The following is a 15,713-nucleotide window of genomic DNA, read 5'->3' as shown; positions in this document are numbered from 1 at the left end:
AAATATGCATCCATCAGTTTTGGAAAAGAGACATCTCAAATATTTTTAAATCAAGATGCATTTTGTTCAGAAGTTAAATGATCTATTTTTAAAACTGTATTTTTAGGTTGGACAAAAATTAAAAACATTCATTAAAATATTATTTTTGCTTTTTTATTATTTAATAATAAACGTAAAGAAATATAAAGCACCTCCAACAGATTCCAAGTTTCTGTCACAGTTAACTCACTTTTTCAGAAGGATCTCAGATGCTCCTTTGCTGTAGAGGCGAAAGCTTCCATCCGGCATCTGCACCACAGTGCTCATGGACTTGCGAGTTGAGTTGAAAGTATACACTTTATAGAGCTTCTCCTCTGGGATCTGCTCTCTAACAGGGACATAATCTCTCTTCAGGTCCAGCAAGAAGCCCAGGAGACCACACTCTGTCTTATTGCCAACCTGCTTGGGCAGACCACCTTCAACATCTGGTGGCTAAAAGGGAAGATAGGAGGGCGTGAGGGACACAGAGAAGGCCAACAAAATGCACCATTTAATTGTTTATACATAGGCCCTTAAAGGTCCAATGTATAAAAATCTGTCTGCATCTAGTGTTGAGGTTGTGATTTGGAACCAACGGCTCACTCCACCCCTCCCATTCGAAGCACTACGTTGGCTGACACAGGACTAAGATGTTGTCTCGTTTTCGCTTCTTTGCCGAAGGAAAAACGTGCTCTGTAGAGCAGTTTGTCCGTTTAGGGCTACTCTAGAAACAACGTGGCCAATTCTATGCAATTCTAAACTCTAAGGTGATAAAAACATAACCCTCCATAATGAAAGATCTTCATACACCTCTGAAGACATAGTTATGTATATTATATTGCATTTCTGTCAATAGATCCTTCAAAAAAATTACACATTGGATCCTTAATACTGTATGTGGTATCCAGTCTCTCACCAGGATCTTGGAGGTGTAGGCGCAATTGATGGATATGGAGTTGACAACCATCTCAAGGTTGTTGGGGTTGATCTGGCTGGGGTCAGGGATCTCACGGAAGTGCTGGTCGTTGAAATAGGCCTGCACAACGGTCATGCGGTTGGTGGTGAGGGTGCCGGTCTTGTCGGAGCAGATGGCAGTAGCGTTGCCCATTGTCTCGCAGGCATCTAAGTGGCGCACCAGGTTGTTGTCTTTCATCATTTTCTGAATTAGTAGTAAAACAATGTTTTATTGATTTACATTTTCAATCCAACAGTTAATGAAAGAATGAATGGCGTTTATTGTGGCGAATATGAATGAACCAGGCTTAAAGGTGTCTACTGGGGCTGCACGATATTTAATAAAAATGCAATATGTGATAACTTGATATATTCTATGATTGTTTGTAAAATCAATTTAAACGCTGGATATTTCATAACTAGCATACATTTCACATTCTTTCTTCATCAGCAGTCTCTTCGACTAACCGTTTTTTTTTCTTCTACTTTAAGCTTTGACTATAACCTATTTTTGAGGAATTAAAATCATTTTGTTATTGCAAAGCATTGTGCTATGCATATTGCAATATGTATGTTTGTTAACACTTTACAATAGGGTTGCATTTGATAACATAAGTACTGTAAATGCATTAGCTATCATGAGCTAAAAATTAGCAATATAGTTTTGAGCATTTATTCATTTTATTCTTTTAACCGTCAAAAGCATGCGTTGCTTACATATTTTGTTCAATTTAATTTGATGTTTACACACACAGTGCACCTGGTCTGATTCACCTTAACTGAGTAGGCCAGTGAGATGGTAACAGCGAGAGGAAGACCCTCAGGCACAGCTACCACCAGCACAGTCACCCCGATGATAAAAAATTTGACAAAGTACTGCACATAAATGGGCGTGCACTCTGTCATCCAGGTCCGCCCCTCCACCACAAATGTCTCAATCACAAAGTACAAGACCAAGATGATGACTGTGATGGCCGACATGACGAGACCTAAACACAAAACACTCTCAATTAAATCTTTCACATATCATTTTCTGTTAATATTGTGTGTGAAAGTAGCTTGCAGAATAAAATTTAACATTTTAGGAAACAGGAAGAAATGAGAATAGCATCTTTGCTGTGGTGTAATTGCAGTGAACTGATTTTTCTCTCCATTTGACATCATTTCATAAATGGCCACATCAAGTATCTCGCACCTGCTTTGCCAATCTGTACAGCCAGTTTTGTGAGTTTGCCCTGTAGTACAGACTTCTCCTTCTTGGGCACGTTGGATTTCTTCTTCTCTCTCTCTTCTACTTCTCCGCCCTCCGCACTCTTCAGAGGCTGCATCTCCATGGCAACGGCTCCATCCTGCTTTTTGGCTGGTGGGCGGGACATGAGTTAGCGTCACTACATATGGACGACAAATCTGTCGTGTCACAACTCAGAGGCATCGTGAAAGGCCTCTCAACCATAAACAATAATCATTCAAAGCTATAAATGCCTTCAAGTCACAAATTGAGAAAATTAAATTATAGGCTGGATGCATAGGAACAGAATTGCAAAAGAGTTCTCTTCAATATCTAATTTGTTTCTTAAATAGCATTGATATTAAATGAAGAGAACATGAATCCTCCTCTTTCTCAGATGTTTCTCCTAAAAAGACCTTGGTAATCTAGCATGCATCTTCTCTAGAAATTTCTAAAGGTATCCCAATGTCTGCAACTGAAAGGAATAGTTCACCCAAAAATGAAAATTATTGTATTATTTACTCACCCTCATGTAATTTTAAACCTGTATGACTTTCTTCTGCAGAACAAAAAAATAAGATATTTCGAAGAACGTTGAAAACAACCAAACAACACTGCCTCGCATTGACTCCCGTTATGGACAAAAAAACACATTTCTCAAAATATCTTCTTTCGCGTTTCACAGAACAAAACAGTCACATACAGATTTTGAATGACACGATTATCTTTTTTTGGTGAACTATTCCTTGAATGTCAGGGGATTCATATCACTTATCACATTCCTTGAAAAACAAATCCGTTTTTTGCAACGATATGTATTGTATTTGATTAAACTGTCTATTTAATTCAAGTAAATTAAAATAGCTTGTTTGTTCTAAGCCATATTAGCCCTATTCCTCTGTAAATATTTTGTATAGCTCTATACTGTCTGTATATTAGCAACTACCGGTAGTAATTTTTTTCTCCAAAGGAATTTCGGGAAAAACATCTGTAGGCTAATACTTATCTGAGTATATACAGTTCTATTAAATCTCTAAAAGCAATACAAGTTTCCTCTGGGGAGATTCTACAGCGGAACACACACATACACAAATGGACAAACAACAAAGTAAAGCAAGACAAATGTGGACAAACTCAATTGCACATTCACAGATGACGCACCACAAACAACACTACCGTTTCGATATAGAACACAACAGTGTCATCCTTCTCAAGTTCCACAGCATTTGCACTATTCAGCAAAACGTGTTTGACCACTTCTCCTCACCAATGAACTGCCAACCGAATGTGGATACACTAGAATGTGTGAGGCTGTGTGTGCATACTACATGACATTAATTCTTATATTTTCCATTGCTGTACTCCTATAGCTGTCTATAGAAATTCTCCACAACATGAAAATAATTAACCCTTCTTTCTCTTCATTCATCTACTCTGCCATCCACGTGGTACCTTTATTCTGATTGGTCTCCACAGCTGCCTCTGGCTGCTTGCCTGTGAGAGAGCGACAGAGCAGGAGAGACAGAGAAAGAGAGAAAGCAAGAGAGAGAGATAGAGAAGGAGAACAAGGGAATAAAAAGCAACAGACATAGACAGAATGAGAGACAGGGCACGCAATGTTCGTGAAGTTGGGAATGAGAGCGCACACAACTATGGAAATAGACGTGAACATATGAAACACAAATGCACACAATACAATTCACCATGAAAAGGAAACTGGGCCAATCTGTCTTTATACATGCCGAAGTCATTTCTACTGTAGATTACGGGCGGGTTTTGTGGAACTAGAAAGTGCTGTAGATTACATACCATTGGTGATGCTGCTGTGTTTGGCCAGAGTAGTGGGTGAATAACTACTGTCGTCTGATTGGATAGTGAAACAAGGGGATAATATGGGTCGAAAGAGGGGAATTTTTTGGATCAGGTGGACATTGAGGAAGGGAAAAAGAGAAACCGAAACAATGGCAATTATATGGTATTAAATATAGGGGAAATAAAAAAGTTCAACTTGATCTCACAGGAATCTGTATCTATTTTACGATGAGGCTAATTCGTATGAATTTGAATAGTGCAATGTGAGTCGTATGAAATCATACAATTAGAAAAAGCCACACCGAAGCCCTTCTCCTAACCCCACCTCTAAACCTAAAGTCACTCACACGAAAGCATATCTTACTAAAACGTTTGAATTAGATCATGCATATCGCGCGAAACTAGCCACCTTGCAAAAAGTTGCTGTGAGATTGTGTTGAAAACTTGCATGTAAGTAGTTGACAATTTCAAGCAGTTTGACAGCTTTTTAACATTTAACAAACTTTCTAACATCGTTCGAATATACATTACAGAAAAAGAGTGCAGAGTGCTAGAGAGACACTAACATTATTATTATTACTATTATACAAAGAAATGTCAGCATGCAGTGACTGAATCAAGTCAGAATCAGAAGTATTCAAGAGACTAGTAAACATAAAATATTGATATTAAATATTAATTTAATATTAAAGATTATGAATCGTTTTAAATATTAAGTTGTGGTGTTGTGTTAGTTAAATGAAGTGCAAATAAAACCTAAGAGCTGATAGCACATTTTAAATTCACACACATTTGTCATAATACATGTCGTGCAAAATTTAACAAACCACATTTGATTGACATGAAACGATCAAATCCTCACTGTGAGGCAGTTCAAGTCTGTTCGGTGGCTGATGATGACACATACAAAGCGATTCAGCGGACAGCAACAAAACATGGCGCCACTTCATCCTTCATCCACCCACATCCAACCTTTACTCTCTCACTCTGTTTCTCTCTTTGGTTCCCTTTCTCTGAATAATTAATCAGCCTCCTCCAATATAACTCCTAATCCTTCTCCATTCCTCTCTCTCCAGACCTCTCCCTGCAGGTTTAATCACCCATGACACGGTCCATAAAGTTTCTAGGAACGAAGCTTGTATCTTACTGTACGATTGTCTGACCATTCATAAATATTCCTGCAGGCTCTTCCATTCATATCAAAGCCATCTTTCTCTTATGTAAGGTTCTCCCACCCCCTCTCTTTTTACCAATGTGTTAGCGTGCGTGTATTCTCACCACTCATCCTACACTAGACTCTGCTATGGTGGTGTGTGTGTGTGTGTCAGTTGCTTGTTGATGTTCTTCATTCTCGCACACTCACCTTTCTTCTCTTTCTTCTCCTCCTCCCCTTCTCCAGCTCCCAGAAGAGTGAATATGATGCCACTCTGAGAGTTGACTCCAACCGCGGTTACCAGCATCCTTCCTGAGCCCTCCATCACATGGGTACCTGTGAAAGACAAGAGAGATACAGAAGGGAAAAAACGAGTCAGATACAATTTAGACATTGCGAAATAAAATAACATTCCTTGTATTCTTATTTCTATCTTGGTTTAATAAAAATATTTAAACGCCCTCAAAACAATCACATAAGATTAAAAGTAATGAATGCATGAAAAATTTAATGTATTCAAGATGTATGCTACAAAAATTTCATAAAAACACTTATAACTATTATTTGATTTATCTTTTTTTAAGGATCCTTTAATATTTTGACTAAAACATGATTTTTTTGCATTTAACTGTTCAGGGTAGCCAGGCAATACACACTTAAGAACATGCTGACTGAAACACACCAGTTCTAAACCCCAAATCAGGAAATGTTAACAGCGTGAGCGCGTGAGTTATGTCAAACAATAAATATCCACAAACCGGCCTGCTCTAGTTCACTATTAGCATATGACTTACAAAAGAAACACAACAATAGCCCCCATGCATCATCTTCACAACAGTATTATTGGGATATTATTCAATAATATCATCAGTGTAGCAGGACAGTCTCATAAAGAGAATGGAGTCATCATTCCAAGTGTCTAAGAATAGCAGAGAGGAAGGGTGAGGGCATGCACCAGTGCTCACGGCAGGAAACAGACATCCATAGATCTAATTAACAACATCTGGATGCCACTGCAGCATCTCAGTTATTCTGACACATGAATGCGTCTGCTCCAAGCGAGATTTGGCCATTTGACTGACGGATGAAGTGCAAAGAATACAAAATCTTCAGACACAAGGTTGCCCATTTTGAAAACATTGTTTAAAATGAAGAGCAATGGCCATCAGCCTATCCACAGTGATTTTATTCAGTAAATAACCTTTGAAAATGTGTTGAGATTTAAAAAAAAATCCTATAAAGGTGAGTAACTTTTACACCTCTAGCGCAAATAGATTTTTTCAATATAAGATAAACAAAAAGAGATTCAGAAATCTACTGAAACCTGTAAGATGTTATTTATTTATGTGGGTAGTTGACAAATAAACCAAATTATTCCTACGGTGTGACAACAAAAATTAAGTCAACTACCCATTCTGTGTTCGTTCAAAAAGGTTTTATTAAACCTTTCAATCCCATTTTTTCCCCATCTACAAAATGAGGAACAAAATTACAATTGTTTTTGTGAGAGATGCAGCTAATTTTGTTTTAAAGTATGTGCACAAAAGTTCCCATGCAAACTTACCAGAGAGAAGCATGGGGTCCTTGTCGGCTGACTTTCCAACATGGTCTGATTCACCGGTCAAGGAGCTTTCGTCTATCTTCAGGTCATTTCCCTGAACCAGGACCCCATCGGCAGGTAGAAGGTCACCTGAGAACAAATACAAATTAGGACAAACTCACAAACAGAATGATCTCATCTAGGGCATCATTAATATCCCAAAAAGCATTCACTCTGTTCTACCAATAATGCAATAATAATACACAGCGTTCGTGATCAACAAATGAGTCTGTATCCTGATTTCTGCAAATGTGACCAATACTCCAAAAATATCCCTGTTTTAATCCACACCTTGTTCATTTTAGATGAGTTGAGCCTAATCTCAGCATTCATTTCATTCTCTGAAATCAAATTGGAATTAGACAGGAACTGACCATATTTGACTTGGGCCATGTCCCCAACCACCATCTCAGCGACGGGGATCTGGATGACGTTGCCATTGCGCACTACGGCGAACCTCTGTTCCAGCTCGATGCGGCTCTGTAGCCCCCGAAACTGTTTCTCTTTACTCCAGTCGTTGAAAGCGGTCACCAACACTACACATATGACAGACAGCAGGATGGCTGCGCCTTCAATCCACCCGGCCTCCGCCTCCCCCTCTTCTTCGATTCCTCCCGACACATTTCCACAGGCTGTAGGGTTAAAGGTCATTCTTACACGGCGCTCTGGAATACTTTGTTGATTGGATAAAGACGGTCTGGACATTGTTTTTATACATAATGACCATAAAAACACCCAAAACATTTTGAGCACTTTAAATTAATCTAAAGCTACTCAAAGAATTGTTCTGTTTAATTCACAGCTAATAGGCTCCTCCCCCTTTTTTTCTCTTATCCTGCTTGACATGCTCTTTTCTCACTCCATTTTCTCACCTTTCACTCCCACACTCCCTTAATTCAGTTCTCCCTCTCCACCCTCCCACTCTTCAACCATTATTCCCTCCTCCCTCTACCCACACCATCCCTTTAAATCCCTTCCTCGATTTTCTCACTGTAACATTGTTTAGGTTCAATTCTTACACTCCCATCTTACCCTCTCCATCGTGTCCGGGTGGCTGATAGAAGGACAGGCCGAGAGAGATGATGGCTGCAATCTCCAGAATGATGAGAGTAACGTCTTGTAATGCCTCCCATACCAGTTGAAGGAAGGTCTTGGGCTTTTTCGGTGGTATGAAGTTTTGGCCAAATGTCTGTCTGCGCTTTTCCAGATCTGCTGGGTTATCTGACAAACCTGAAATGGACATGAAAGGGTTAGACGGCGTACTGTAACTACAAGTTCTTTAAGGATTGGGCATTCAAAATGTATTTACACATATAAAACTTTTAACAGCCAAAGTACAGTGGGGCCCAAAAGTCATGTAAACGCTAAAGTAGTCGTCACTTCAACGCTACAACAATTCTGTAAAATACTTTTTCTTGTAATATTTTTAATTTTTTTCAGACTTTTTCTGTAATTTGACAGTTTTAAAATATCTGTTAAAACTGTAGAATGGTTTAAAATTACAGTTTGTATAAATGTTACATTAAAAATCTGTGGATAGCTATTCTCCTAGGCCTTAGAGTGACTTTTATATTATTTACGTGCCAAGCCTCTTTAAATTCTTCCCGACGCTGAACTTCAGTTTACACTCTAAATGCAACACAAATACTAAATCTTTAAAACATTAAAACATTTTTAATAATACATTTGAGTAGAAAAGCAAATATTTTAGTTTTCCAAAGTTGGCTTTTGGCCAAATGTATTTAAATATTTATTTCAACATAATATAGCATGGAGGGTTTTAACAAGCATCAAATTGAGATTATTCATTGCACACTGCCTTTGAAGAAACTGTTTGCAGAAGATGGCAGATTTTAAATTGTGTCCTTCTGCGGCAACCGGTTTGTACTCAAAACTTTCTGAAGTACCTGCTTAAACACATTTTCATAACTGAAACAGGCCTTGGTGTATTTTGAAAACTATTCGAGGTGAAAAATTGCTAATGATTATAACATAATCCGGGTTTTAAAATGCATCTAATGTATCTTGGCAACAGACATTATTTTACCAAACCAATACTTTTTGTTGTGTAGCAATGGCACAAAGAAACTGTGTCAAGATCATAGATTCCTACTGTGAAATAGACTAAAACACTGTCACACACGTAAGCTTTAAATATGGAACTAAAGTAAACCTTTAAAACTCACTCCTTTCTCTTATTAACACCCACTATTTAAATAAATCTTATAGATTTTATTGATCTTTAAATATTTCACTGTATAACTCTAACTGTTCTGAACAAGACTATGTTGCAATTGTATTCTTGTCGCCCCACATTACTCCAGTTTGTTGCTTGGTGACACACAAAACTGTTACTGAATATAAACTTGATGGTTATATAAAACAAGACTGGTCAAGACTGTCAGTTAAATATTAAGCACAACAGCACCTTTGCTAGTATGATATTTCTTGAATGCGTCGTTCAGTTAAAGTAGACTGGTCCAAAGTAATAGGAGGCATAAATCTGACTTACAGAACGTAAATAATTAATTGCATGTTTCTGCTTGTTTCAAAGACCTCCTACATGAAATAAAAGACAGAGGCAAGCCAGGGAGGGCAAAAAGAAACCGATTTGAAGATATAAAGACACGATGACACACACTGGCTTTAATGAGCGCCCTTCCTCCACAGTCATCTACATCTTTCAACGTTGAGTCTTTCTCTAACTCTCTCTTCCACTCTTTCATAGATTTGTGCAGTTTCCATGGTGATGAAGACATCAAGCACAAATCATGCCGTTCTTCAACTTCCTGTCTTCAGGCACCTTTTCGCCCAGCTACAGATGATGTCATTGATTCAGCGCTGTCCGCGGGAGCCTCATAATAGATTTTTCATTGGTCTGCTTTTGCAGACAGCTAATTCTTTCAGAGCCCAAAAGAAAATTCTTGATGTTTTTAGTCAGTGTTGAAGTCAGAAGAGTCACTTCGAGTGAGACCCAGCGGCTCGGCTGAATAAGGCACTATTGATGTTAGTCCGTGAGCGTGTTGGTGTGCATCATGGACAAATAAGGACATGAAAGACCAACCGGAAAATACTTTAAGTGGACATGGAGGAATGTATAGACTGCCATGTATGACTTGAATGAGTCAGAGCATCAGAGCGGCACCTGAGGGTCTTACACAGAACACACTTACTCCATACCACCCGAACTCAGAACTTAACCATTACTGAGTGCACGATTATACAACACTCTAGATGAGAAGTGGATATGTGAATGAAAGTGAACAAGGGGAGAGAGAGAGAGAGAGAGAGAGAGAGAGAGAGAGAGAGAGAGAGAGAGAGAGAGAGTGAGGAAATGGATGACAGAACAGTGGGTGAAATAGTACAGCAAAGGATGCTGCGAGCAGGACTTATCCAATGATGCACTGCACTTTGTTTTTAATGTCCAGCGTGAAGATTAAACAGTAAGGGAAATACGTTTAATAAATTTGTTTAACTCTGGGAAATAAATTTGTTAAACTCTGGGTTCCACAGAAGAGAGGGTCACATGACTCTTGAACAGCATGAGGGTGAATAAAACAATGACAGATTTGAAAATTTTGGCTGTTGGATTAAAAATCCCAAATATCAAATTTTACTTTCAATATAAGTGGACAGCAGTCACTGAATCAAACACGCAATAAGACTGCAGTTATGCGATATCCCTTATTTTAATTAAACCCCAAATTTGTAAAAACTTAGTTTTTAAAGAATATCGACTGTATAATACAATATTTTGTATGAACATAACCCATGACAGGTACTACAAGTAAAAAACTATGCCACCTGAGGAAGGGGTTAAAATAAAACTGCTGACTAGCAATACGAATCTTCACTTTTCAAACACCCCCCCACTCAGTCTTCATCTCCCCTTGGTGTGTCCTTGACAATGCGGCAAGCTGCACTACAATTCCCTCTCTCTCTCTCTCTCTCTCTCTCTCTCTCTCTCTCTCTCCCCACTCAATTCTAGCCTCTCTCTCTCATTCTCCATCTCTCCACACCCACTGGTTTGAGATGTTCTGCAGCAGGTATATTGTATGTGTGTGTTCAGCCTGATAGATTGATACATCCAAACCCTGCTCTGAAAATAGTGTTTGTTGCAGCGGGGCTGAGAGCAACGCATGGTCCGCTTGCTGAAGAAGACGATGCACTAATAGACCTCCATTTTCATGTCCTCATCTCAGTGTCAGCCTTATTCACTGTCACTTCTCCTCTCCCTTGTGTCTGCTTTGTCATAACCATGTAACAAAATTAGTTCGGCTTCTACTTGCACTTAGAGGAAAACTTATTGTAGGAGTATTAGAATCAGGAGCATCCGGTTTTATCACCTGGCAGCAGAACTGTTCCTGATGATAGATGTTAGCTATTATCTCCATACATAAAGGCAATAAGAGAGATTTCATGTTTTCCGAATCATGACACTGATGGAGGGTTAAAGGTTTTAAATTGCTATTTTAATCAGTTGTTTTAGTTGTAACTCTTGTAAGAGCTTTACAGATGATATTTGATTGAAACATTTAAATGGATAGTTCGCGGTTCTGTCATCATTTACTCTTTGTCATCATCTTTTTAACCCTGTATGACTTTCTTTTATTCTTCAGAACACAAAAGAAAAAAATTAGAAGAATGTTGGTAACCGGACAATGGTGGTACCCATCAACTTCTATTGCATGGACACAAAACCAATACACATCAATAGGTATCGCTGTGGAAAGGAAATCATACAGGTTTAAAATGACAAGCGGGTGAGTGATGCCAGAATTTGATGACATTTTGGTGAACTATCCCTTTAACATCATACAGTAAGCAACATTCAGGTGGTATTAGCTTTCCAAAGTCTTACTGTATGATAAAAAATGTGATACAATTATGAAATTTTGTTCATGATTAGGAATCAAATAAAAATGATATAACTGACATGGTTAGTAAAGTGGATGTTCTAAACAGTCTGTGATTGTACCGAATTGGGATTGATTTAATGTTGGTTTACGTCAGATGGAATGCCACCAGCGCATCAGGCAGCGCAACGAGAAACTAGCTTTAGTCAAACAAAGGTCGCAAAGCACATCTGTGAAACACAAACTAATTTGCGTTCTAAAAATAAAACAGCACTATTAAAAAGGGCCGTGGATTCTAAAATGAAAATAATATTTTGTGTTGCTGTTGAAAGCTTGCATCCATCCAAGAACACTTATATACCACTTTCTAGTTTCATTTTAGACCTGAAACAAACTCTCCACAAAGGTTTAAACGCTCCCGTCTTGGCTGGCTTGATTTCACGCACCACTGCATTCTGAAACATGTCAGAAACATAATTCATAACTCAACACAAGCGCAAGCATCAGGATAACCTGTCATTTACTACTATCATAACTGAGCAAAGATCTAATCTACATCTGCATTTGAGTACTTTCCTTGACTGCATTACACTACACTTACAAAAGTACTCAAAATCAACACAATTCAATTTGAGCGTTATGGACTTTATCTGTTTCTCGCGACTGAGCCTCATCTCCTCCGCTAACTGAATTTAAATCTGGAGTCATCATTGTATCATTACAGCAATGCATTCAATTACGTCCCCGAAGAGAATGGGTGGATATGCCAAGATTTGTGATGGCTGCAGACCACGGGGACCTTTAAAGTCCCTGATTCTAGTGAGTGAGTCTCTCCAACACTGTTTACCCAGTAACCCCTCTCTCTACACCCACCTCACCACCGACAGCGCCGTCGCCTAGCAACCCAACACGACGCGTGCACCCAGAGTGGGAAGTTGACCGAGTGAGAACGAGAAAGAGGTGGTGGACAAGTAGTGTGAGGAGGAGAGAGAGAGACTAAAAAGGATGAAAGGATGATGTTTGGGGGTTACCTGAAAGATTTACATATTAGAACTTTAATGGAATTGTAATTTACAAACCCTCTTGTCATTTCAGACCTGTATAACTTTCTTTCTTCTGTAGAACACAGAAGATATGTTGGTAACTGAACCACGTCGGTCCCCATCCACCTGCATTGGTTTTGTGTCTATACAATGGAAGTGAATGGGTAACGGCGTTGTATGGTTACCAACATTCTTCAAAAAAAAAAATTGAAATAACAAGAGGATGAGTAAATGATGACAGAATTTTCATTTTGGGGAGAAAATAATATAAAAGGCAAATGACAGAAAGAGACGGCACAACATTTTTCTCACCATCACTGGTGGAAGACTTGAGTCTCTGGCATAGGCCTTCTACATCTCCATAGCTCTCCTGAATTTTCTGCATGGCTTCTGCTCCTCTCATCTCCATGAGGTTCCGGAGCTCATCCAACGTCGCCCCGAAGTCACCAGCATGGTTGACCTCTGCACTGCCTGCGCGTCGTTTGGGGTAAAACTCCACCGCGCTGTTTGCCATCTCACCCATGGTTGCTGTAGTGGACATCTTGGGTCTTTAAGGTGTTCGTTCCAAAGTACTTTATATAAATGTATCCGCTTCTATACAGATTCCCCTCGTTCAGATCTTCAGAACTCAACGATACAGTCTCAACGTTTAATGTGTTTTTGGTTTTGGCTAGTCTCCTCCACTCCACTCCTCTCCCACCCCAGTAGTGGCTCAAGCTTTTTCTAACTCTCCATCAGTAGAAAGAAGTTGAGCAACAGTGGCCGGACACTTGTGTATTTCGAGAAATCCAGTCTCTACCCCTTCACCCCGAGGGTCAACAGAACGACGGATCTAGACGCTTCCAATCCATCAGGACACATGGAACGAGAGCGGGAGATGACAAAAATGGAGAAGGTCGAGTGGTGTATTTTGTAGAACGGGTGCGTTGATGCGTTAGAATTCAAAGGGTGTAGGATGTGGGCATTGGTGAGGAAGCCTGCAGACACAGACATATGAAAAACATTAGTCTTCAAAGTGCCGGTGTGGGCAGAAGAGTACAGTGGGCATTACTTTGGAGACAGACTAAGCATTTAGCCGCAAGATAATGCATTTAATGCACAGTTTCAACTTAATTCAAAGATTTGCTTGTTTTAATTGAGCGTTACACTTCTCTTACCTTCAGTAATGAGGCCGGTGTTACACAGGTCATTGATATAACAGTTATGCAAATCTGACAGGCAAAGAAAGGCTAAAATCTCTGGACACACACGGTGAGGTATACAGTATGAAGACCATGTGATCTCACAGATGGTGATGCATGCATGCATGTCTCTCAGTGATCCAAACCACTGCATTAGCCCATAGTTGCCATGGAAACCCGCAGATGCCTCTAACTCCCACAAAGCTTTGGCCTCGCTATACCCTAACACACAAGTGAACACACTCTTGGTTCCTGTACACAATCTTTTACAATCACATTTACACTATCAGTCTGGCTCTGCTATCATCTCTTGCCTATTGGTTACAACATTAGCATCTCAGTGGTGGGTATGTTGGTGAGTATGTTTTCAAAACCCGTGTGTGCAGACAAGACGACCGCGTGCATACAGGATGATCAGGAGGCATATACAGGCCCAGCCAGAATGTTACATTCAGCTGACAATTCGATCGGATACACATACTTGGTATACAATTGCAATTGCAACACAATATAAAAAAGAAACACATTTTCCACAAAACATAAACCATTTTTTTTGTAATATTTGTCAAATAATTTATAACATTCAACCATCTTTATGTAAACTAATAAAAACTTTATTACATAAACAGAGATCTGTCTCAGAAAAACAAAACTGAATTTTCACATAAAAATGTAAAATATATATTTCTTTACAAAATAGCATTACGATACATATCTAAATATCTCTATGATGCACAACAAACACTAACCATTACTAAATACTCACTAACATCAGAGGGAAATGAGGAGTCAATAACAATGGACACAATGCAAACAGTTCTGTATTATTCATTCACATTTTTCAAAATCCTTAAACTTTATTTATATCTAAGTTTAAATAAATACAAAATCAATGTGGTCTCACTTTGTGGGTTTCTGGCAAACAGACAAACACATTCACTACTGGGTCTTTGCGGCCCCCAAATCTCCCTCACGGAGAGACTGCTTAACCGTGCAGTTATGTTCTGTGTGTAGGAGGCAGATGGTCTGGAGATAATGCTGAATATTCATATTGATACATGTTTTCGTGAATCTTTCAGCGAGCGTGCTGACACTGTTGATAGTGCACTGAGCCTTCCCAGGTCTCCCTAGCCCAGACAGCCCTGACTGCTGCTACCCAATTCAATCTACTAAAGTTAAAAGGTAGAGACAGAAGGCCTTAGCATTACATAAATTGTTCAGCACCTTATGTAATGTGTCTAAGTTACCAACAGAAAAGTGCTCACACCCACTCACAGGTGCACGCGGACACACACACCCTGCGTACTCCCTTCCAAAGCTGGAGGAAACTTGAACCCATATTTAAACATTAGGACAGCAACATATTCACAAGAAGAGCAGTGAAACAATGCAAGAAATGACATAACAACATACAGGTCTGCTGCACAAGAAAGCAAGAGATAAAAGCAAGCAAGGGTTGATGAGTCAGTGTGCTGCTCACTTCGTTCTGACTACACGGCAGAGTCAGAAGAACACAGAGTCTGAAGCAGATGAGGCAAGCTTCTGTTCACTTAAGTGTATCTCACTATTGTAAATGAATGTTTAATGTTTAATATTGCACTAAGTAACACATTCTGTGCCAAATCCCACCACATCTGCCCATAATTACCTCTAGTGCATCATTATCTTTTTTTTGTCTGTTTTTAGTTCAAATCTTTTGACCAATTAATCTATTTAATTTATTAAATTCAATTTTCCGCAAAACAATAGTAAAAAGCATTCACTACATGTCATACTGTGTATGATTGTGCATGTGACAAATACAATTTGAAATAATTTATTTTTCTGATGCTCCACCGGAACTGACATCTGATAAAAATCTAATATCA

General features: G+C 39.0%; 1 protein-coding gene across 1 annotated transcript in view; it reads right to left on the bottom strand.

The window, feature by feature from the left end:
• atp2b3b (ATPase plasma membrane Ca2+ transporting 3b) overlaps positions 1 to 13,205 on the bottom strand; it is a gene marked incomplete at both ends in the record, with an annotated part of 29,598 nt that extends 16,393 nt beyond the window's left edge. Inside the window, 10 exons of the mRNA XM_079477335.1 lie at positions 230 to 471; positions 935 to 1,177; positions 1,747 to 1,961; positions 2,168 to 2,332; positions 3,653 to 3,694; positions 5,376 to 5,501; positions 6,730 to 6,855; positions 7,140 to 7,397; positions 7,798 to 7,995; positions 12,977 to 13,205. Of these exons, the coding sequence (XP_079333461.1) occupies positions 230 to 471; positions 935 to 1,177; positions 1,747 to 1,961; positions 2,168 to 2,332; positions 3,653 to 3,694; positions 5,376 to 5,501; positions 6,730 to 6,855; positions 7,140 to 7,397; positions 7,798 to 7,995; positions 12,977 to 13,205 (1,844 nt within the window). The remainder of the gene's footprint in view (positions 1 to 229; positions 472 to 934; positions 1,178 to 1,746; positions 1,962 to 2,167; positions 2,333 to 3,652; positions 3,695 to 5,375; positions 5,502 to 6,729; positions 6,856 to 7,139; positions 7,398 to 7,797; positions 7,996 to 12,976) is intronic.
• Positions 13,206 to 15,713: the final 2,508 nt, after the last annotated feature.

This window comes from Barbatula barbatula (assembly GCF_947034865.1).
Source record: "Barbatula barbatula genome assembly, chromosome: 17".
Taxonomy (NCBI): Eukaryota; Metazoa; Chordata; class Actinopteri; order Cypriniformes; family Nemacheilidae; genus Barbatula; species Barbatula barbatula.
This window is presented reverse-complemented; position numbering and strand designations above follow the sequence as displayed.